Source organism: Bombina bombina, chromosome 1 (assembly GCF_027579735.1).
Source record: "Bombina bombina isolate aBomBom1 chromosome 1, aBomBom1.pri, whole genome shotgun sequence".
Taxonomy (NCBI): Eukaryota; Metazoa; Chordata; class Amphibia; order Anura; family Bombinatoridae; genus Bombina; species Bombina bombina.
Window position 1 is genome coordinate 1,382,262,941 of NC_069499.1, and position 25,123 is coordinate 1,382,288,063.

General features: G+C 35.9%; 1 protein-coding gene across 1 annotated transcript in view; it reads right to left on the reverse strand.

Annotated features, from left to right (window-relative positions):
* LOC128651172 (high affinity immunoglobulin epsilon receptor subunit gamma) overlaps positions 1-24,800 on the reverse strand; it is a 163,555-nt gene extending 138,755 nt beyond the window's left edge. Inside the window, exons 1-2 of the mRNA XM_053704479.1 lie at positions 24,667-24,800; positions 12,682-12,776 (exon numbers count right to left, since the gene is read on the reverse strand). Of these exons, the coding sequence (XP_053560454.1) occupies positions 12,682-12,776; positions 24,667-24,715 (144 nt within the window). The 5' untranslated portion in view covers positions 24,716-24,800. The remainder of the gene's footprint in view (positions 1-12,681; positions 12,777-24,666) is intronic.
* Positions 24,801-25,123: the final 323 nt, after the last annotated feature.

The following is a 25,123-nucleotide window of genomic DNA, read 5'->3' on the forward strand; positions in this document are numbered from 1 at the left end:
TCTAGGGAGGTGTGTAAAAAGGCAGTATTCTTATTGGTTGAGAGCGGTTTTCACTCTGCCACTAATATAAGACTTAGGAACAATAACTATGCGCCTGTTTGAAGACGCTTGAGTCTCGGCATTTGTAAAATTGATCAGTATAATAGTATCACTGATATTGACTTGAACTATCCGTTTTCTTAGGGAAAACTAGTGAGAGGCTCAACTCTCAGTTGTTTACAGGAGCTATATAACTCCTAGCATTCTTGCCACCTAGATTTTCTAAGCGCTATAGGCGCTCAATATTCTTACACAAATCTGATACAAGTATTATATTATTAATATTAATAAATGTGTTAACATATGGTTATATGTATTATTACGGACTCATAGTGTCAGTATCATTTTGAGAAAGCTAACATTGATTTTTCTATTAATCGCATCGGGACAGGGCTATTAAAATAGGGACAATCCCAGTTTCGATTGTTATCAGAGGCTGTATGTGACCTGAAATTACTTTTAGTAATATTAGAAAGTATTTAGAATCTATTATAATGAATGACTAAAATTAGTAGCCATTCTTTAGTAAAAGAGACGGACTTCCTATAATAATCTATTCCTTATAATATCAATTTCAATATCAATTTTGGAGAATCTTTATGGGATTTTCCATTTCTAGCAGTTGGGGGAGGCTCTTTGGAGGTTCCCATTTTAATTTGGTCTCACAATTGGCTAATACCTGTAGCACTTAGGGGAGGCTCTTTGGCAATACCAATTCTACATCTCTATACTGATATCTACCACTCCTCACTGCGAGTCTCCTGATTTCTATGTCTTTTAATATTTGGCCAGTACATGTATTCCTAATGGCCCTAGAATTTATGAGAGGCTCTTAAAAATAGAAATGTAAAAATGTCTTAAAAAATAAAATAAATAATAATAAATATAAAAATATAAAAAAATATAAAAAATATATAAAAAAATAATAAATAAAAATGTTAATAATTATATGGAGGCTCTTACTCTTCTAATTTTTGGAGTATCAATCTAAATAGTTCAATTGATCCAGATAATATGGTGATTCCTCAATCCTAATCATTCTAGGTTTAATTCAGAAAACTGCTCTAGTGGCTGAGGTGTTTCCTTCTTCCTTATACATTCCCATCTTACTTTAATCAAAAAAAGGGAAATTATCTCCCTATTATGTTTGTAGTGTATTATTTTAATTTAATTATGAATCTAAAATTTGTTTTATAGTTAGTTTATAGTTTTATACGCACTTTACTGACGTATAATTTAAACTGAAGTTCAGATGTTCATGTTTATTTTGAGCTGAGTGGAGCATCTGTTCAAGATGTTCTTAACTAAATCTGATTTGTTTTGACAGATATCTCATTTACGGTTCAAAAGACAATTGGTTCTTGACCTACCCTGGACTTAACAGAAGTTTCAATTTAGAGGCCCCAACAACAGGGACCCAATATATGTCAGATTTTGTATGTGGTCATGAGATAGAGAGACCCATTATATATGTTATATTTTATATACCACCATGAGATAGAGAGAGGCGACTGTGATGATTCTTTTTTTTCCTGTGACTTGGAGGTTTCTTTCCAAAAGTCATATCAGATTTGGATGTTTCTTTCCAGAAGTCTTCAATCTTCTACATGTTTGGGAGATCTGTATGTTCTTAATTTAGTAAATGGGAGAGATCTTCTTTATTATTAAGACCTATTGGATGTAGACAATCCATTAGAAATATCCATTTCGATTCGCTAGTTAGTAATAGTTTTTCAAAGTTACCACCTCTCCAATTTTTGGCAACTTTTTGAATTCCCATATATCTTAATGTGTTAGTATTTCCATGATGCTTGGTTGAGAAATGCTGGTATAATGGTGTATCCATATTTAACTTTTCAATCATTAGCAGATGTTCCCGAATTCTGTCTCTGAGGATTCTAGAAGTCTGCCCTACATATTGTAGCCCACATGGGCATTGCAGTAGGTAGATCACTCCCTTGTCATGACAGCGTATCAGATCTTGTATTTTGAATTCCTCTTTGGTATTGTTCGAGTTAAATTTGGTTGTTTTAATCCCACATTTACATGCTTTGCACATGTGACAAGGGTAGAATCCTTTCACCTTTTTTCCAAACACATCCCGTATTCCTTCAGTTTTTTTCTTTTGAAGGCTAGGTGCCAGTCTGGTTTTCAGATTTTTCGTTTTTCTGTATATAAACCTTGGATTTTCAGGCAGTCTTTCCCCTAGGATTTCATCGTCCTTTAGCAACGCCCAGTGTTTTCGAAAGATGTTCTCTACAATCTCTTTGTTCTCACTGTATTCTGTTACCATAGCTATATTGAGACTGTCTTCAATGGGTTTATCCTTAACCTTTTCTTTGTATTTGGTAAGGTCTTTCCTTTCTGTTTTTCTCACTTCATCTAGTTTTTCATCCAGCATTTTCTCGTTGTAGCCTCTCTCTATGAATTTCTCCTTAATTATTGAAGCTTGTTCTTCCCATTTGGAGGGATTGGAGCAGTTCTTTTTCATCCGTAACAGCTGTCCCTTTGGGATATTGTTCTTCCATCTACTGAGGTGACAGCTCTTTTTGTGGACATAATTATTACTATCCACTTCCTTAAAATGTGTAGATGTTTCCAATCTTCCTTCTCTTACCTCTATTCTTAGATCCAAGAACGTCAGGGCTGTGTGGCTCCATTCATATGTAAACTTCAAATTTACATAGTTTTTATTCATAATTTCAATTGTATACATCAGGTCTTCCAAAGTGCCTTTCCAGATTATAATTATATCATCAATATAACGCCGATATAGGACCAGGTCCGCGCCAGCTGGGCAGGAGTCCCAGAATATTTGCTCCCATTTACCCATATAGAGATTCGCATAACTCGGCGCGAACCTGGTCCCCATGGCAGTTCCACAAATCTGGCGATAGAATTTGCCTTCATTACTAAAAAAATTATGTGTGAGAATGTACCGGATACTTTCCAATATAAACTCATTTTGTTGTAATGGTATATCGGGTTCCTTATCCAAAAAGAACTTTACTGCATCGATACCCTCCTCATGCGGAATGCTCGTATATAGTGACGTCACGTCACATGATGCCAGTATATAGCCATCTTTCCAAGGTAGATCTTCAATGAGGTTCAAAACTTGCATCGAGTCCCTCAGGTAAGAGGGTAATTTCTTAACCAACTTTTGTAAATGTTGATCTATGTATTCCGACAGGTTGCTGCTTAAAGATCCTATTCCGGAGATTATTGGTCTTCTGGGGGGTTTAGTTGTTGATTTGTGGATCTTGGGTAGATGGTATAGTATCGGTATGACAGGATACTTTATATTTAAATAATTAAACTCTTTATCGTTTAGTATCCCCTCCTCATTGGCTTCTTTCAACAAGTCGGTAAGTTTTCTCTTGTATAGATTTGTAGGATTCCCTTTCAGTTCCTCATATGTACTTGTATCGCTTAGCATTCGTCTGTTTTCAGCCTCATAGTCCTTCCTATCCATCACGACAATCCCTCCTCCTTTATCCACGGATTTTATTGTCAGATTCTGGTTCCGTTCTAGCTTCGTGATGGTCTCTCGTTGTTTTCTTGACAAGTTCTGCTTCTTGTGTTTTAATTTTCTTGATCGTATCTCCCTTATCTCTTTACAAACAACAGTTTCAAAGGCTTCTATTGCTGTTCCTTTACTGCTTACAGGATAAAAGGTTGACCTTGGTTTTAGTTCAGTATGTATATACTTGTCACTTGTCCCCTGATCTTCATTTCTCCTGATATTTTCCCCAATTTTCTCTGATTCGGCCTTAAGGAAGAATCTTTTCAACGTTAGTTTTCTGATAAATTCTTTCGTATTTACGAAAGTACCAAATTTATCTAAACCTCTCGATGGGGCAAATGAAAGCCCAAAATTTAGGATTGCTTTTTCGTCATCATTTAGTGTATATGAACTTAAATTGAAGATTCCTTTATCCGTTCCTCTTTTTCCTTCATTGTTGTTTTTCTGTTTGGCCTTCTTAGTCTTTATACCTCCTCTGCTTCCTCTGTGTGTCTTGCCCTTGTTTTTGTTGTATGTTGTTTTTCTTTTCCTTTTTGGTGGTGATGTCCCAACTCTAAAAAAGGTTGTGATATGGTTGCTGTAACTGGGATTGCCACTTTTAAGTCCTTGTCTCTTGCTTTTTTGTGTTCTTTCCATTCCTCTAGTCTGTTAGCCTCTTTCTCCGTTCTTTCTTCCATTCCATTCTTTTGTTTGTCATTTCTCTGATATCCTCTTGGAGTTCCATATGGATTATCACCTTCTAGATTATTCTCATAATCTCTATAATGGTTCCTTGGTGGGTCCTGAAAGTTTTTCACTCTGTTTTGGTGATATTCGGATTTGTATCTATTCTCTCTCTGATAATATCCTCTTTCTGCCCCATGTTGGTGACCTCCATATTCACAATCTTCAGGCCTTCTTCTTGTGTCCTGTTCTGGCCCATAGTAATCAAATCTTCTAGAATCATCATGGTGTCTCCTCTCTCTATTCCAATGGTTAGAATGGTCCCTTCTGGTCCTATTCTCCTGATGCCAATGGCTAGAATTCTCCTGATTCCAATGGTTAGAGTGGTCCCTTCTGATCCTATTCTCCAGATTCCAATCGCTAGGGTAGTTATCTCTATTCCTCATATTATATCGCTGTCCCCTGTCCAATCTTTGGTTGTAATTTTGTCTTCTATAGAATCTCTCTTTTTGTCTATAAGTGTTATACCCATTGTTATACTGGTAATGATTATGTCGATGATAGGAGTCATAATTACTATGTATATTTTCTATATGTGATTTTTTATTATTCAAATATCTTCCATTTCGAAAACCATCAGAAAGGGTTTCTCTTTGTTCTAAACTTAGGTCAATTGTCTCATTCTTATTAGAAATATTAGAGCCGGGTTTGTGTTTGATATCAATATCCTCTTGAGTGGTCCCTTTTGTTATATCGGTGTCGCCTAATACTGTATTATTTGCTTTTTCTTTATTATTTAGCTCTTTTATCAATTTCTTGGTTTTCTTTTGTATCACATCCTCTTTAATTTTACTTACTTTTTTAACTAAATTTTCTTTTCTATCTGCTATATCCTTTGTTTCTGGCCCTGAGTTCTCTAGGTTTAGGATAATTTCCTCATCTTCCTTTATTTCAAGGTCTATATTAGATGTTAGCATTGATCTGTATTCTATAATAAGTTCTATTAATTTTCTGGAGGTATCAATTAGTATCTGTCTCCATTTTTCGGCAATATTTTCTGACAGCGGGAATGCACATTCTTTATGCACCAATAGCCCTTTTGGTATAATATCTAATTCTAGGCACTTTTGCAGAAAAGATATTTCAGCTTTGTTTTTTACTTCTGTAATCAATAGTTTCTCCAATTCCCTGAAAATCAACTGGATGTCAATTACATCCTCCTCATCTGTGCTTACATTTAGATTAGTTCTATCTTTCACTATTTATAAATCAATTGCTTCCCTTAGATTCCGCAAACTCTCCATCATGAAATATATAAAAATACCGTGGTGCATAGGTGATAGAAAAATTAATATTAATATTAGTACAAACTTGGCTGGCAGCTTAGCGTGACTAGGTGAAAAGATTATAAATGTCTGTGAGAGGTACACTATGCGCCTGCCTAGATCGACCTTGGCTTTGGAAATTGACTCCTAGTAGTCAATAAGTACTAATCAGATAAAGTTTGGAAACCAAAGTGCCACAAAAAGGCTGGGTCTGAATAAATGCTAAATCAATAAAATTACACTTTATTTTAAAACATGCATGGATCCATGTTACAAACCTATAATTAAAATATACATAAAAACAATTTGACAATAGATTAAAATCACATCCAGTATCCTCTTTCTGGTGTCTAGTTTGACCGATTTAGACTGATGTACCAGTCCTTACTAATTAACATATACTTCCTAATAAGAGTTATGTTTGGCTGTTCCTGAGATTAGGGTGATCAATGGTGATGCTTACTTACAATCTGCTAAATTATCAGAAATGTCTGTTGTTAAATGTTGAGTGCATGAACTATACAAATGAGGTGACTGTGTAAATAAAAACTTTATAGTGTGTCCTTCCGTGTTGTGTTTCAATCTATAGTGCAAAATTGGAAATGAAAATGAAAATAACTTCTTTCAGGTGATCAAATTATTTCAACCTGTGAAAAAATAAATGAGAAGGAATAGTAGCAAAAAATTCAAATAGTGTATGAGCTAATTGAACTGAAAAGTGACTTCCACTCAAACACAATCAATCCAATGCAATATCAACTCCAGCATGGTTAAAACAAACAATTGTGTGTGGAATGAAATAGAAATAGAAATATAAGGGCAGATAGCCCAAATCCCAAGCGCTTAGAAAATCTAGGTGGGCAAGAATGATAGGAGTTATATAGCTCCTGTAAACAACTGAGAGTTGAGCCTCTCACTAGTTTTCCCTAAGAAAACGGATAGTTCAAGTCAATATCAGTGATACTATTATACTGATCAATTTTACAAATACCGAGATTCAAGCGTCTTCAAACAGGCGCATAGTTATTGTTCCTAAGTCTTATATTAGTGGCAGAGTGAAAACCGCTCTCAACCAATAAGAATACTGCCTTTTTACACACCTCCCTAGATACAATAAACTTACCACGGCAACTCAAAAAAATGCATATAACATACTACGGCTATAAACATAAACATACTACGGCAATTCAAAAAATGCATACAGCATATTACGGCAATAACTGAGAGTTGAACCTTTCACTAGTTTTCCCAAAGAAAACAGATAGACTGAATCAATATCAGTGACACTATTACACTGATCAATTTTATAAAGACAGAGATTCAAGCGTCTTTAAATAGGCGCATAGTTATTATTCCTAAGTCTTACACTATTGGTAGAGGGAAAACCGCTCTCAACCAATAAGAAACCTGCCTTTTTACACACACCCCTATATACAATAAACTTACCACGGCAACTCAAAAAAATGCATATAACATACTACGGCTATTCAAAAGAATGAAGTTTGATTAAACATACAGATCTCCCTAAACACACAAGGTACATGATAACTTACTATGGCAACCAAAAAATGAAGAGCGGATAATACCGCATAAATGCAAACATATAGATTTTAAACTGTTACAAGAAATCATAACATTTAGTAACAATCTAAGATTACGCACTAATCTCTATAGTTAACATTGTCCCTAAAATGTTCCATTTTAATTACGAATCGATAATTCTCCAAGATCTAAACGATCCAGTGATTAACAAATGACAACATTAAGAAGAGCCGGGTCTGAATATAAAGGTTTAAATACATTGTGGGAATATACAAGTTTATTCACAATGATATGTATATTGATCATTATACGTTAATACTTGTAGAATAAGGCACAAGGTAAACCGGAAGTAATTTGCCTAAGAAACCGGAAGAACTTAAGGACCGATGATAAACAAACCGGTTCAAGTTTATATATAATAAAGACAAAAACAAACAAAATACATAAGCAATAAGATTACTTGGAAGAAACAAATACATTGTGGGAATATACAAGTTTATTCACAGTGATATGTATATTGATCATTATACGTTAATACTTGTAGAATAAGGCACAAGGTAAACAGGAAGTAATTTGCCTAAGAAACTGGAAGAACTTAAGGACCTATGATAAACAAACCGGTTCAAGTTTATATATAATAAAGACAAAAACAAACAAAATACATAAGCAATAAGATTACTTGGAAGAAACAAGTTTGCAAAATTAAGTTTTAAGCAAAGCCATTTAGAAATAAGGGTTTTAACAAATGGTATGAAACCGGAAGTACCATGCAACCACTTCCGGTCTACATTGGCCAAATAGGTATAAAAGAGCACCTGTAATTACATATTCCAGTCTTGAAAAAGGTCTAGTATAGACCGAAACGCGTCGACTGGTGAGTTGATTTTCATTTATCATACTTGGGTAAATACTCTCTGCACTATTGTGTCTATTTTTATTATTTTAGGTGCCATTTGGGATTGCCGGGCTTTTGAGGAGACCTAGACAACCCATAACAGCTCATTGGTCCTGCTGTGGTTGCAGGCACTTCCTCTACAAGGATAACCTTCACTAGGAAGATCTATCTATAGATCTTTTCCACAATTCTGCACGTTTAGTTTTTATTTTTGTTTTTAGCAGTGGCCACTGATTCTCAAAGTGTTTATATATATTTTTTCACAAGTGATTATTAATATTTTTTCGCAAGAGACTATTATTATTATTCTTTGTATTTTTTACATTTTATTGCTGGTTTGGATTTAACACTAACATTTGGATTACAACACCTTTTTTAGAAGACTTTTTTTCAATTAGTGACTATCACGGACTTGGGCTATCTGCCCTTATATTTCTATTTCATTCCACACACGATTATTTGTTTTAACCATGCTGGAGTTGATATTGCATTTGGTTGATTTTGTTTGAGTGGAAGTCACTTTTCAGTTCAATTAGCTCATACACTATTTGAATTTTTTGATACTATTCCTTCTCATTTATTTTTTCACAGGTTGAAATAATTTGATCACCTGAAAGAAGTTATTTTCATTTTCATTTCCAATTTTGCACTATAGATTGAAACACAGTCACCTCATTTGTATAGTTCATGCACTCAACATTTAACAACAGACATTTCTGATAATTTAGCAGATTGTAAGTAAGCATCACCATTGATCACCCTAATCTCAGGAATAGCCAAACATAACTCTTATTAGGAAGTATATGTTAATTAGTAAGGACTGGTACATCAGTCTAAATCGGTCAAACTAGACACCAGAAAGAGGATACTGGATGTGATTTTAATCTATTGTCAAATTGTTTTTATGTATATTTTAATTATAGGTTTGTAACATGGATCCATGCATGTTTTAAAATAAAGTGTAATTTTATTGATTTAGCATTTATTCAGACCCAGCCTTTTTGTGGCGCTTTGGTTTCCAAACTTTACCCCCTCAAGATATAGTCAGTTGTCCAGGTTCTGAACATAAACAAAACCTAGAATCTGAGCTATATATTTGTTCAACCATAATTTACCTCTTTAAAATTAAGAGCACTCAAATGTATTGTATATTGTTTTTTAGAGGACAAATAGAGCTTTCTTTTAATATCAACTGTTTATATATAAACTATACTTTTATATGAATAAAAGTAAGTGTGATAAATTATGAAATGTTATGTTTTCCAAGCAATTGTACTGTGAATATCATAGTCCTAAAAGACTTTACTGCAATAAAACACACATATTTGTGTTCAGCAATGTTCTACAATTACAACAGTACCCCCCCATATACACATTTTATGGGGTTTCTGGAAGTTACAGAGCAAAATATGGGGCCTGCCCATTTACATGGAAAATTGTCACATTGATTTTCTGGACCTATGTCGCCTTTGAGACATTATGGCAGCCCAGTAATAAAAATTACCCCATCATAGCATCCCATTTGCAAAAGTAGATAACTCAAGGTAATCTTAAAGGGGTATTTTGAGTTGTTGTGTATAGTTAATTGATTATGACCTGAGAGTGATTGGGCTTAACATAAAACATAAAAAGGGTCAGGGCAAGGTCAGAGGATCAATGAAGTCAGGAAGACAGAATAATAAACTAAAATAAATTAGGAACACATACAGAGTCATTTGAATTAAAAGTTTAACTCTGTATGGTACATTTTTAAGCAGTCTGTGATACAGAGGCCAGGAAGAGATGGGCAGGAAGGACAATAGTAACTAGAGTCCTTCTTAAATCCTTTTTTTAAATATTTTATAGCATCTGCATTTTTTCTGGGGTGACTTTTTGCAGTCTGAATGGGGGATCCTAGAGGGAAAATGGCTACCGCAAAGTCTCTGGACATTTTCTGACTGAAATGTGGGAGGATTATTAGGGGTCTGGTTAAACAAAATATTAGATATAATATTTATGAAAATTCTTTTTTGTAGAGCACATACACATTATACACTGCAACCTGAATGACATAAAAGGCTACTTTTTTGTACCAGGTTTTGGTCTTTTGCTGAAGTAGATAGGGCTGTATGCACTGGTCAGCTAAATCTACTCCCCCATATTTTTGGTGTACTCCACAATGCACTTTGGTTTTTGGATCTGTGCATCCTTTTCCTCACATACACTGGCACTGCAGTGTCATCGTGCATTGGAGAGCATGTACACTTTTTTTTTTGTCAGTGTACCGAAGGGCTAGTACCTCATCACGGCATGAACCTGATTTTGTGCACTTATGTTATTTTTTTCCATATATCAGCTTTTGGGAGAAACCTGTATGACTTTTTTGCACTGGGCTACAGGCTAGGGTTTCAAAATAAAATAAATACTTAAAAGGCTGTATGCTGGTATAATAATTGTCCAGCCATAGATTGTACCCTTTGTTCAGCAAGGGTAGGAGGAGTTCTCACACAATTTTGCAATTTTTGCCAATTGTATCTGGGCATCCAGGTGGATCTAGGAAGCTTTCTTTTCCCTCATAAATACAAAATGCCCAGGTATACCCTGTACTGAATTTGCACTGTTTATAAAATTTTATTCCATAGTGTGACAGCTTGGATGGATTAAATTTCTTGAAAATCAATCTTCTCTTAAATTTCACGAGAAATTCATCTATACAAATGTCCTTGTCAGGAGATTAATTTTATGATTTTTTTTCCAGAAAGGTGCCTTATTTTATATAGCCCCTGTCATGTGAGGGGTTATTTCTGGGAGGGGGGGCACTGGGTATTATCATTATAATGAAGAAACTGCTGAAGCTGTTTGTATCGATTCCTTTTAATAATCCCTGGGAAAAGAGGGGTAGCCAGGATAGGTTTCTAGTTCCAGTATAAAAGAATGCTGGGTTTCTTCACTATTCCAAAATGTTTTAATCTCAGAAGGGTATTGTTTCTGACATACTGAGAGTGGCTGGCATATAAATTTGTTTGAGCAGCTATATTCTCATATACTAAACCAAAAGATGTGCAATGAGTTCTTCACTCTAATCATGTTGTGGTTAAATTATACAGCCCCAGCTCACTTAATAATAATGATTACAATACAGGATCCCATCTCATGCCACAGTTAATGTGAGATATTTAAAAATTGCAGTACTTACTCTCATGCTGAGGGTTTATTATCTGTAAACTCAGCTTTATTCATTGCATGTGGAGAGCTGTCTACAAACACAAGCAACCTGTTGTGCAGTCTCAATAGTGTTGCTACTTCCACCTTGTCTCCAGTTAACAGCTCTGTAATAAGGATTCACATAGAAACCTTAGGTCGTCTTTCACGGGCCAAGTAGCTAATAATTGCCTTTTGCAAATAGACTCAGCGATGGAAGAATAACTGCTCCAAATGTTTTTCTAGACATTGTAGCACTGATATGTCTTCTTCTCTAATTGTCACTGCTCCTGAGTGCTGACTGGATCATAGGGGACTGTCTGAGTTGCTAGACACATCCCCCAACTGGTCCAGCAATCAGGAAGCAATGGGGGAGAAGGAACACACCATAACAGTAAGGACGTTCCATGAAGGGGTTAAAGCTAGTGGCTATGTAAGTAAATAGCTCATTTTTGTTATAGCTGTATTTCCTGGATAAAGTTCTGGTTTCTGGACCGAAACGTTGTGAATAACATTTTTGGTTGGAACTATAACGTGTACAGGGTTTGTGATCCGAGCTGCAGTATCCTATCTAGCCACACTTAGAACCACCCAATTAACTACACTCATTCTTGCTTGTTATTCTATTATTTTAAAAAAATGTCTTTGTTATCAAATTAAGAACCCTAATCTCTAGACATCGCCAATGAGTGAGAGGTGAACTGCTTTGTATAAAAAGTAAGGAAGTGCTCTAGAATGCAGATTCTCAAAGGAGAAAGCACATATGACAGGGTGCATCCTTGCACTGATATTTTTGTTAGCAAATGCAAATAAAACTGATCTACTTCCAGTGTTCTGTACTTTACATTTGCCTCTAGTTTTGTATACATCTTTTCTATTAGTGCAATAAACACATTGCATACTTTGCGACAAACTTACATCTTTAAAGAAAAAACTGTGAGATCTGCAAGAGTAGAATGATTAGACAATACAATGAGACCTGTAAGAAAAATTCAGACATTCTCAAGAAATGCTGTGGTTCAAGCCCATTTGCCAAGGCTGCAAGACTAATTTTACAATATAAAAATTGTGTGCCAGATTTCAAGTGGAGCACTAAGTATCACTTGCTTGTGCGCTGGTATTACAAGTTAATCGCAAATTTGTCAGTTTGCGGGAGCACAATAATTTAGCTCTTCACTTGTAATCTAGCCCAAAGTGTGTTTTTCTTCCTGCATAATGAAAATTAAACCTGTGTTTTTATGCATATCTCTCATTTTAAAATGTATTAATACAATTTTAATATCTACTTAATTAATCTGCAATTGTCTGCATATCTGCAATACTAATTTATTAAATCTATTTTAATGTGTATTTTGATTGTGATTTTTACTTCTTACTGTCAATACATAGGATTTTTTGAAACTAAGTAATTAAAAAATATTGTTATGAAACTCTAAATTCTAAAAAAAATTATAATCCGTATCTATCATGTCATAGAAGATGAATACATTTTTTTTATTGCATTCCCTCACCTTGAGGTGGCAGTAGAGAGCAGTGAGGACTATCCCATACAGGAAAAGTATTGCATCCAGGACATAGCAGATCTCTGGCTCTTGCATACCTGCAACTTTAAAAAAAAAGTTTTGTTATGTTTTATCTCTTTTCCCAGTTAAACATTTTAAGTTGTAGTTTATTGGAAAATATGATCTAAAAAAAATATAAAATATTACAGGGACATGAAACCTAAACATTTTCTTTCATGATTCAGATAGAGCATACAGTTTTAAACAAATTTGTTGACAAGCATACCTTGGTAGGCTCAGCATCTGGGAGCTAGCTGCTGATTGGTGGCTGCACATATATCAGCTAGCTCCCAGTAGTGCATTCCGGCTCCTTTTAAAAAGGAAACAAAGAGAATTAAGCAAAATTGATAATAGAAGTAGATTCAAAAGCTGTTTACAATTGTATGCTCTATCTCAGTGATGGCGAACCTTGGCACTCCAGACTGCACTTCATAGTGCCTAAGCATCATGGGAAATGTAGTTCTAAAACATTTGGAGTGCCAAGGTTCGCCATCACTGCTCTCTCTTAATCGTGAAAGAAAAAATGTGGTTTTCAAGTCCCTTTAAAAGAAACATAAAATCAATAGCTGCTCGAAACCAACACACCGTGCTCATCTCTGTGAACCTAAAATCCAGATTAGCAAAAACTCAAGGTAGCCCTAAATGCAAGAAATCATATTTTTTATGCCTTGTTGCAGGGAAGCTATTCAGTAAATCTATTAACTTCTGTAGAAAATAGAATGCTTCTATTTTTACCCTGAAATTTCCGTCAGTCAACCTTCTTTCTCAATATCCTTTTCTAGATTTAATCTTATTAAAATGCCTTCCCTCTTAAATGATTTACAGGATTTAAACTAACTTAAAGGGCCATAATACCCAAATGTTTAAACACTTGAAAGTGATGCAGTATAGCTGTAAAAAGCTGACTAGAAAATATCTCCTGAACATCTCTATGTAAAAAAGAAAGATATTTTACCTCAAAAGTTTCTCAGTAGCCACCTCCCATTGTAAAGGATTTCTAAGCAGCATATTAGTATGTCTGTCCTGGGACAGCTTAGGGGATGAGCCTTGTGCACTCTCTTATTTCCCTATTCAGCTTACTATGAAATCTCATGAGAGTTAAGTAAAATCTCAAGAGATCACAGTAAAAGAGTTCATGACCTCAGCACTGCTGATGCTGATTGGCTACTGTTCATTTCTTCATTTTTTTTATTTTTTTACCTGCAGCTGGGAGCAGCTGAGTATAACTTTTTACACAGAACTTACTCTGCTGAGCTGAGGAGATTGTGAGGTAAAATATCTTCCTTTTTTACATAGAGAAGCTCAGGTGATAATTTCCTGTCAGCTTTTTACAGTTATATTGCATCAGTTTCAAGTGATTTAGCATATGAGTATTATGTCCCTTTAAATCATCTTAAATATACAAGACTTTTGTGTAGTATTGCAATAAATTAACTGGTTGTGAATAGCTTCTGAATACATTAAAGATATATGAAACCCAAAATTTTTCTTTCATGATTCAGATTGAGTGTGCAATTTTAAACAACTTTCTAATTTAATACTATTATCATTTTTTTCATTCTCTTGGTATCTATTGTTAAAAAACAGGGACGTATACCAGAGCCGGACCATTTCTGGAGCACTATATAGAATTAGTTTTGCAATAATTATATCCATTTGCAAGAGCACTAGATGGTAGCACTATTTCCTGCCATGTAGTGCTCCAGATCCCTAACTAGGTATCTCCTTTATTATTATTATTATTATCATTTATTTGTATAGCGCCGCCAAACTCCATAGCGCTGGGTACAATGATAGGGGTATACAATGACAAAGATCTCCTTCAACACAAGGGTGCGATTTATCAGCTGAGGTGGACAGGGGCGCACATACGCTCCTCTGTCTGCCGCAGCTCGCCTCTGGCGGGCTGAATTCCCTTGAAGTAATTCTGCATTGCTTGAGAGCGCTATTTTGTGCTCACGTGCAATCCCGCCCCTGCCCGCGCACAGCCAATCATGCGCGGGCAGGAGCTGTCAATCTCTAGTACAACCGGGGATATTATATTTCACCACTTTAGAGGTGGCGAAAAATTAGGGAAGTAGTGGTCTGATGACCTCTGCTTGTTAAATACGGTGTGCAGGTTCTCTTGTGAGAACCTGCAGCCATAGTGGGTCGAAAGGCTTGCGAAGCCTTTGATAAATCAAACCCAAAATATCATGGGAACAAAGCAAATTTGATAATAGAAGTAAATTGGAAACTTTTTTTCAAATTGTATGCTCTCTGTCTTAATCACAAAATAATTTTTTTGGGTTTCATATGATTTTACCACCTTGCCTGCAATTTATTTTCAAGGGCCAAACTTCCCACACCACTTACCTTATTTTGAGGAGCAAATTTGGATTTGATACTGTATTAGACAAAGCTTGACATTTTCAAGCCAGCTAGTGAAAGATGTATTAGAGTTAGGATTATTTGTCTGCAGTATAATCTTCCAATTCTCATAATTGGAAAACCCACAATTAAATTACTGGAAAAGGGGGCAAAATAAATAATGAAATAATGTTGCAAATAGCTTCTTTTTTTAAAAAAAAATAAGCATAATCAAACATTTTATGTTACAGTCATATAGGCCTAGATTTTGAGTTTGGCGGTAAAAGGGCTGTTAACGCTCCGCGGGCTTTTTTCTGGCCGCACCATAAAATTAACTCTGGTATCGAGAGTTCAAACAAATGCTGCGTTAGGCTCCAAAAAAGGAGCGTAGAGCATTTTTACCGCAAATGCAACTCTCGATACCAGAGTTGCTTACGGACGCGGCCAGCCTCAAAAACGTGCTCGTGCACGATTCCCCCATAGGAAACAATGGGACTGTTTGAGCTGAAAAAAAACCTAACACCTGCAAAAAAGCAGCGTTCAGCTCCTAACGCAGCCCCATTGTTTCCTATGGGGAAACACTTCCTACGTCTGCACCTAACACTCTAACATGTACCCCGAGTCTAAACACCCCTAACCTTACACTTATTAACCCCTAATCTGCCGCCCCCGCTATCGCTGACCCCTGCATATTTTTTTTTAACCCCTAATCTGCCGCTCCGTAAACCGCCGCAACCTACGTTATCCCTATGTACCCCTAATCTGCTGCCCTAACATCGCCGACCCCTATATTATATTTATTAACCCCTAATCTGCCCCCCACAACGTCGCCGACACCTGCCTACACTTATTAACCCCTAATCTGCCGAGCGGACCTGAGCGCTACTATAATAAATGTATTAACCCCTAATCCGCCTCACTAACCCTATCATAAATAGTATTAACCCCTAATCTGCCCTCCCTAACATCGCCGACACCTAACTTCAATTATTAACCCCTAATCTGACGACCGGAGCTCACCGCTATTCTAATAAATGTATTAACCCCTAAAGCTAAGTCTAACCCTAACACTAACACCCCCCTAACTTAAATATAATTTACATCTAACGAAATAAATTAACTCTTATTAAATAACTTATTCCTATTTAAAGCTAAATACTTACCTGTAAAATAAATCCTAATATAGCTACAATATAAATTATAATTATATTATAGCTATTTTAGGATTAATATTTATTTTACAGGCAACTTTGTAATTATTTTAACCAGGTACAATAGCTATTAAATAGTTAAGAACTATTTAATAGTTACCTAGTTAAAATAATTACAAAATTACCTGTAAAATAAATCCTAACCTAAGATATAATTAAACCTAACACTACCCTATCAATAAAATAATTAAATAAACTACCTACAATTACCTACAATTAACCTAACACTACACTATCAATAAATTAATTAAACACAATTCCTACAAATAAATACAATTAAATAAACTAGCTAAAGTACAAAAAATAAAAAAGAACTAAGTTACAAAAAATAAAAAAATATTTACAAACATAAGAAAAATATTACAACAATTTTAAACTAATTACACCTACTCTAAGCCCCCTAATAAAATAACAAAGACCCCCAAAATAAAAAATTCCCTATCCTATTCTAAATTAAAAAAGTTACAAGCTCTTTTACCTTACCAGCCCTGAACAGGGCCCTTTGCGGGGCATGCCCCAAGAATTTCAGCTCTTTTGCCTGTAAAAGAATAAATACAATACCCCCCCCCAACATTACAACCCACCACCCACATACCCCTAATCTAACCCAAACCCCCCTTAAATAAACCTAACACTAAGCCCCTGAAGATCTTCCTACCTTGTCTTCACCATCCAGGTTCACCGATCCGTCCTGAAGAGCTCCTCCGATGTCCTGATCCAAGCCCAAGCGGGGGGCTGAAGAGGTCCATGATCCGGTCAAAGTCTTCATCCAAGCGGGGCAGAAGAGGATCTTCCATCCGATTGAAGTCATCATCCAGGCGGCATCTTCTATGGTCTTCCATCCGGAGCGAAGCGGCAGGATCCTGAAGACCTCCAGCGCGGAACATCCATCCGGACCGACGACTGAACGACGAATGACTGTTCCTTTAAGGGACGTCATCCAAGATGGCGTCCCTCGAATTCCGATTGGCTGATAGGATTCTATCAGCCAATCGGAATTAAGGTAGGAAAATTCTGATTGGCTGATGGAATCAGCCAATCAGAATCTAGTTCAATCCGATTGGCTGATCCAATCAGCCAATCAGATTGAGCTCGCATTCTATTGGCTGATCGGAACAGCCAATAGAATGCAAGCTCAATCTGATTGGCTGATTGGATCAGCCAATCGGATTGAACTAGATTCTGATTGGCTGATTCCATCAGCCAATCAGAATTTTCCTACCTTAATTCCGATTGGCTGATAGAATCCTATCAGCCAATCGGAATTCGAGGGACGCCATCTTGGATGACGTCCCTTAAAGGAACAGTCATTCGTCGTTCAGTCGTCGGTCCGGATGGATGTTCCGCGCTGGAGGTCTTCAGGATCCTGCCGCTTCGCTCCGGATGGAAGACCATAGAAGATGCCGCCTGGATGATGACTTCAATCGGATGGAAGATCCTCTTCTGCCCCGCTTGGATGAAGACTTTGACCGGATCATGGACCTCTTCAGCCCCCCGCTTGGGCTTGGATCAGGACATCGGAGGAGCTCTTCAGGACGGATCGGTGAACCTGGATGGTGAAGACAAGGTAGGAAGATCTTCAGGGGCTTAGTGTTAGGTTTATTTAAGGGGGGTTTGGGTTAGATTAGGGGTATGTGGGTGGTGGGTTGTAATGTTGGGGGGGGTATTGTATTTATTCTTTTACAGGCAAAAGAGCTGAAATTCTTGGGGCATGCCCCGCAAAGGGCCCTGTTCAGGGCTGGTAAGGTAAAAGAGCTTGTAACTTTTTTAATTTAGAATAGGGTAGGGAATTTTTTATTTTGGGGGTCTTTGTTATTTTATTAGGGGGCTTAGAGTAGGTGTAATTAGTTTAAAATTGTTGTAATATTTTTCTTATGTTTGTAAATATTTTTTTATTTTTTGTAACTTAGTTCTTTTTTATTTTTTGTACTTTAGCTAGTTTATTTAATTGTATTTATTTGTAGGAATTGTGTTTAATTAATTTATTGATAGTGTAGTGTTAGGTTAATTGTAGGTAATTGTAGGTAGTTTATTTAATTATTTTATTGATAGGGTAGTGTTAGGTTTAATTATATCTTAGGTTAGGATTTATTTTACAGGTAATTTTGTAATTATTTTAACTAGGTAACTATTAAATAGTTCTTAACTATTTAATAGCTATTGTACCTGGTTAAAATAATTACAAAGTTGCCTGTAAAATAAATATTAATCCTAAAATAGCTATAATATAATTATAATTTATATTGTAGCTATATTAGGATTTATTTTACAGGTAAGTATTTAGCTTTAAATAGGAATAAGTTATTTAATAAGAGTTAATTTATTTCGTTAGATGTAAATTATATTTAAGTTAGGGGGGTGTTAGGTTTATGGTTAGACTTAGCTTTAGGGGTTAATACATTTATTAGAATAGCGGTGAGCTCCGGTCGTCAGATTAGGGGTTAATAATTGAAGTTAGGTGTCGGCGATGTTAGGGAGGGCAGATTAGGGGTTAATACTATTTATGATAGGGTTAGTGAGGCGGGTTAGGGGTTAATAACTTTATGATAGTAGCGCTCAGGTCCGCTCGGCAGATTAGGGGTTAATAAGTGTAGGCAGGTGTCGGCGACGTTGAGGGGGGCAGATTAGGGGTTAATAAATATAATATAGGGGTCGGCGGTGTTAGGGGCAGCAGATTAGGGGTACATAGGGATAACGTAGGTGGCGGCGCTTTGCGGTCGGAAGATTAGGGGTTAATTATTTTAAGTAGCTTGCGGCGACGTTGTGGGGGGCGGGTTAGGGGTTAATAAATGTAATACAGGGGTCGGCGGGGTTAGGGGCAGCAGATTAGGGGTACATAAGTATAACGTAGGTGGCGGTCGGCAGATTAGGGGTTAAAAATTTTAATCGAGTGGCGGCGATGTGGGGGGAGCTCGGTTTAGGGGTACATAGGTAGTTGATGGGTGTTAGTGTACTTTAGGGTACAGTAGTTAAGAGCTTTATGAACCGGCGTTAGCCAGAAAGCTCTTAACTCCTGCTATTTTCAGGCGGCTGGAGTTTTGTCGTTAGAGCTCTAACGCTCACTTCAGAAACGACTCTAAATACCGGCGTTAGAAAGATCCCATTGAAAAGATAGGATACGCAAATGGCGTAGGGGGATCTGCGGTATGGAAAAGTCGCGGCTGAAAAGTGAGCGTTAGACCCTTTAATCACTGACTCCAAATACCAGCGGGCGGCCAAAACCAGCGTTAGGAGCCTCTAACGCTGGTTTTGACGGCTACCGCCGAACTCCAAATCTAGGCCATAGTGTTTTAAGTCCCTTTAACGACTTGCTTTCAAGTTAGCTATATACTGTATATGTTGAAAATAAATTCCCACAGAACATCCATTAGATTGCCTGAGTCAAACCATTTAAAATAAAGTACATTTTTACTATTAATGCAATATCTCTTTGTAGTATTAGGTATTTTGTATTTCCATATGAACCAAGGGTAAAAATCACTAAAGCACCCTCCAGTATCACCAATCCCTATATTATTGTGTGAAGCTTATTCACTAAAGAATTGTGACATGAGTATAATTTAGTGAATCAGCTACAGATAATAAAATACAAAACTAGTGAAAATAGATAGAATGGTGAAACTAGAGAGACAGGAGGTTTGTTTGTTTTTTGTGTGAGAGATTTGCCTAGAGTGTTTGTTTATTTTCTGGTGGGCAAATATTGTTTTCTGCAACTAGATCACTGCCAATATCATACACAATGACACAAGTTATCAGATGAAGCCATATGGAGAAATACATATTTACCCTAAGTAAGTCTGAATTAAATCAGGAAGGGATGTCTAGTTGTGTGTTTCTATTTTGGTTTGGGTGAATGATTTTAAAAACATTTCTACTTAAATATAATCATATCAGTAGTTTAGTCCTATTTAAATACTTCATTTTATTCCTGCTGGAAAATATCACATGCAATAAATCTATTACTTTATTACAAATTGTATGTGCCTTATAAACTCATTTGTGACCAAAAAGGACCCAGAACTAGTTCACCACAATTTCACTAAATATATCTGAAAAGGCATAGTATAAATTGAAAATCTCTGTTTCAGATGCTTAAATTTTCTCCCTGGATGACAAAAAAGTTCTTATTGGTGGACAGTGACAAGCCTCACAAGCATAAAAATATCAGTACAACTATTTTACAAAAAAAAAAACAAACATGTTTTATTGTGTGGGAAAAAAGAAACAATTTAAAAATGCATTGCATGCAGTAGTAATCCATATTTAAGATGAGAGAAAATGTATCAAAAAGGAAATCAATAAATAATTACATCAACGTTTTCAAAATTAATGTAAGATCCTATGGTCTGATTTTTAAAATCATTGTTACAGTGTTCTCAGCTTTATTTTAAACTCATTTTATCACATCTCAGCATAGGAATACACAGATCAGAAAAACAAATAGAGTCAATTTGTTGCCTCAAAATGTAATAGTTTGACCATAAAGAGACATTTTTTTCTTTATTACTTCTAAATGAGGGAATTGAAATGTATTAATTTTAAGTAAAAATGAAATGGAAAAAAACCCTCTGTGTCTCTGTTAGACTTACTCAACTCCCTCATGTACCCACTGTTACACTTACTCAACTCCCTCATGTACCCACTGTTAGACTTACTCAACTCCCTCATGTACCCACTGTTAGACTTACTCAACTCCCTCATGTACCCACTGTTAGACTTACTCAACTCCCTCATGTACCCACTGTTAGACTTACTCAACTCCCTCATGTACCCACTGTTAGACTTACTCAACTCCCTCATGTACCCACTGTTAGACTTACTCAACTCCCTCATGTACCCACTGTTAGACTTACTCAACTCCCTCATGTACCCACTGTTAGACTTACTCAACTCCCTCATGTACCCACTGTTAGACTTACTCAACTCACTCATGTACCCACTGTTAGACTTACTCAACTCACTCATGTACCCACTGTTAGACTTACTCAACTCACTCATGTACCCACTGTTAGACTTACTCAACTCCCTCATGTACCCACTGTTAGACTTACTCAACTCCCTCATGTACCCACTGTTAGACTTACTCAACTCCCTCATGTACCCACTGTTAGACTTACTCAACTCACTCATGTACCCACTGTTAGACTTACTCAACTCACTCATGTACCCACTGTTAGACTTACTCAACTCCCTCATGTACCCACTGTTAGACTTACTCAACTCACTCATGTACCCACTGTTAGACTTACTCAACTCACTCATGTACCCACTGTTAGACTTACTCAACTCACTCATGTACCCACTGTTAGACTTACTCAACTCACTCATGTACCCACTGTTAGACTTACTCAACTCACTCATGTACCCACTGTTAGACTTACTCAACTCACTCATGTACCCACTGTTAGACTTACTCAACTCACTCATGTACCCACTGTTAGACTTACTCAACTCACTCATGTACCCACTGTTAGACTTACTCAACTCACTCATGTACCCACTGTTAGACTTACTCAACTCACTCATGTACCCACTGTTAGACTTACTCAACTCACTCATGTACCCACTGTTAGACTTACTCAACTCACTCATGTACCCACTGTTAGACTTACTCAACTCACTCATGTACCCACTGTTAGACTTACTCAACTCACTCATGTACCCACTGTTAGACTTACTCAACTCCCTCATGTACCCACTGTTAGACTTTACATAAATTGCTGCTTTCTCAGTGATACCAGTTTTCTCAAGCATATACAATGCAAACATGATTTTATATTAAAAATACAAATACATGAATTAATTATAAAACAATTTAAATGTCTAAGGGGCAAATTATCAAGCGCCAAATGGACCGCTGCACCATAACTTGTCCGTCTGCTCTGAGGTGGCGGACAGAAATCAACCCGATCGAATACGATCGGGTTGATTGACACCCCCTGCTAGCGGCCGATTGGCCACGAATCTGCAGGGGGCGGTATTGCACAAGCAGCTTGTGCAATGATAAATTGTGCAAGTATGAGGTATTGTTGAATCAAATGTATGTTTTAAATAGAACAGTAATATGGCAGCAGTGTTTGTAATAATGTTTTTAACAGTTATACACTTTAAGCAGTAGGGGCAGCATATAGTGCACAAGACACAGAGGCACACTCCTGAACCTACACTGGTTGTGTATTTTTTTTTAAATAACATACTTTAAAAAAAAATAATAGAAGTACATTTGATAACTGAAGTACACTGAAGGCATGCTCTATTGGAATCATGAAAAATGAATTTATGACTTTTATGTCCCTTTAATTTTTCACACACCTTGCTTGGTTGTAAGCTATGACAATTTTAAAAGAAATATATGGCCCAACGGATGGTTCATACCTTCAATTATTATAGAGCAGGCAATTAGGCAGTGGTCATTATAACATCAGAATAACAATCCTCTTTTTAAAAAAAAAATGATTTTAAAAATGAGTATTAGAAATGTAACATTTTAGTTCATTTAAAATCGGTCAGGGCTGCACAATATGTTTGAATTCAGTCTTTTCTCTTAACCATTAATAGTGATTCATGTTATGTATTCAATATATAATTTAACACAATTGTCCTAAATGTTTAAAATTATAGCTCACAATTAAAGGCAATACATATCTTTGAAACCCAAAATGATTGATTAACAGGAGTAGAATATGATTTCACACGGATTATTCTAGTTTTAAATATTTTCCCCATATTTTAGTGATTTTAATAAAAGTTATGTTTTTACATTTATCAAGCCTCAATTAATCTGGGCATAGAGCGCTTATAAAGCATCCTTGGTTTGGAATCTCTTTTCTTTACATTTCTGATATATCAATTGATGCACAGCGCCACTCCCTAACATATAATATAATTAACTAGTTGATTTTGAGACACTGAACTAGCATTATTTACCAGGTATATCATTTGTGAATTTGCCTTTATATTGCCGTTGTTTAGTGTATTTTTATAATTAATCTTTAAACAATAGGTATGGAATGAAAACACACATAATGTGTGTGTGTGTGTGTGTGTGTGTGAAAAAAAGCAGTGCAAGTAGCCAAAGTCTAAGGTGTAGAATTTGAACACTCAAGAAACCTATTTTATTTGTGCCCCAAATGCTTTTGAATACCTTCTTTTAATTTGGTTTTTATTGCATATACAAATGGATTGGAATGAGATTAAATTTGAAAATAACACAAAAAAATCATTATGGAATCCTAACAGATTGGAATTGGGGCCAATGGTTTGTTAGTTATTATTTAAAAAAAAAATATGAAAAACAGAAAAGGAAAAAAAAAAAAAAAAAAAAATTACTTTAATACATTTAAAAGTAAAAAATACATTTTATTTATTAAACAGGCTATTTTTTTTTTTTTAAATAATGCAAAATATCAAAGAAGAAATCCCCTAAGCACTCAAAGGAAACTATACTATCAAAATCTCACTGATCCACAGAACCAATATAATAAATATGTTCTCTAAAACATAAATTATTCAAGAGAAAAATAAAATAAAACAGTTTAAAAGAAATCAAAAGCACCTGGTGAGCCCAGAGCCTAATCCCCCAGCACAAATAAGTACACAATTATAACCTGGGAAAAAGCACAATATGGGTAACTATCCCCATTATAGTGTGTGACACGAAAAAAAGATCCCTCTCACTGACCTATCTGTAACTATTAAGTACTCCGCACTGGAGCCAAAAGGGAATGGCAGTCTTCCTAGCCTTTCATATCACCCCGCTGTAATTATTTATAACATTCTGGGTATTCCCCTGCTACTAATAAATGAAAAGGTAATATCAAATATAAAAATAAATCCTAAAGGCCTTTGACAAAACTGTATGCAAAAGTGCATCAGGCTGTCCTTGTAAGTCCAGTGCCTTCCATGGCCTGTTTATAGATTTATTTTTATATTTGATTTATTAAGGGATATAATTGTGTACTTATTTGTGCTGTGGGATTAGGCTCTCGGCTCACCAGTTGCTTTTAATTTATTTTAAAGTGCTTTATTTTATTTTTCTCTTGAAAAAAAGTTTTATGTTATGTTATGTTTAATGTATTAGAGAACATATTTATACTGGTTCTGTGGATCAGTGAGATATTGATGGTATAGTTTCCATTGAGTGCTTATGAGATGCTTCTTTCCTATCTTTGATTTTTAGCATTTACTTGTCTGCATCCCGCACCGCCCTCGTGGGCAATACTTTTTGTCCACTAGGGATTATTATTGGTCAACCACCATTTTTATTTGCGACAGGCTGCGAACAGTACCAATATTTTATGATTTAGATGGTAAGAATGACAATGGGAGTTGGTTCTTGAATGGTCAAGATTATTTTTACAAGTCAGCAACTTACCTGTTCCTTGGACTCTTGAAAGAAGCAGGGCAATTGGAATAATCCACATCACAATAAGAGAGCTCACGCAGTAGGAAACCAAATGGCCTCTCTGCACGTCAGGTTTTTTTTTCTGTTCTCCAGTCGCTTTGGAGAGTTTCAATAAGTGGCAGCAAGTGTTAATGTCCAAAACCACATAGGATGCAACGTCTACTCATAGCCCAGCCCTCAAATTCTTACTCTAGATGTTGTGTGCTTAAGGCAGATATTTCTCTTTGCACAGAGTTTTGTAATATAAGCAGTACATTATTACAGCAATTTCCCTATACACAGTTTATAAGGGGGAAATACAAATTCTAAAAATAAATAATTTATTAAGAATCTGTAATTACTTAACCTTTCAGTTTTGTTATACAACTTCTGCATAACACAGGCAGTTTTTCAGCCTTAAAATGCTGGAAAAGCTGTCAAAGTAACT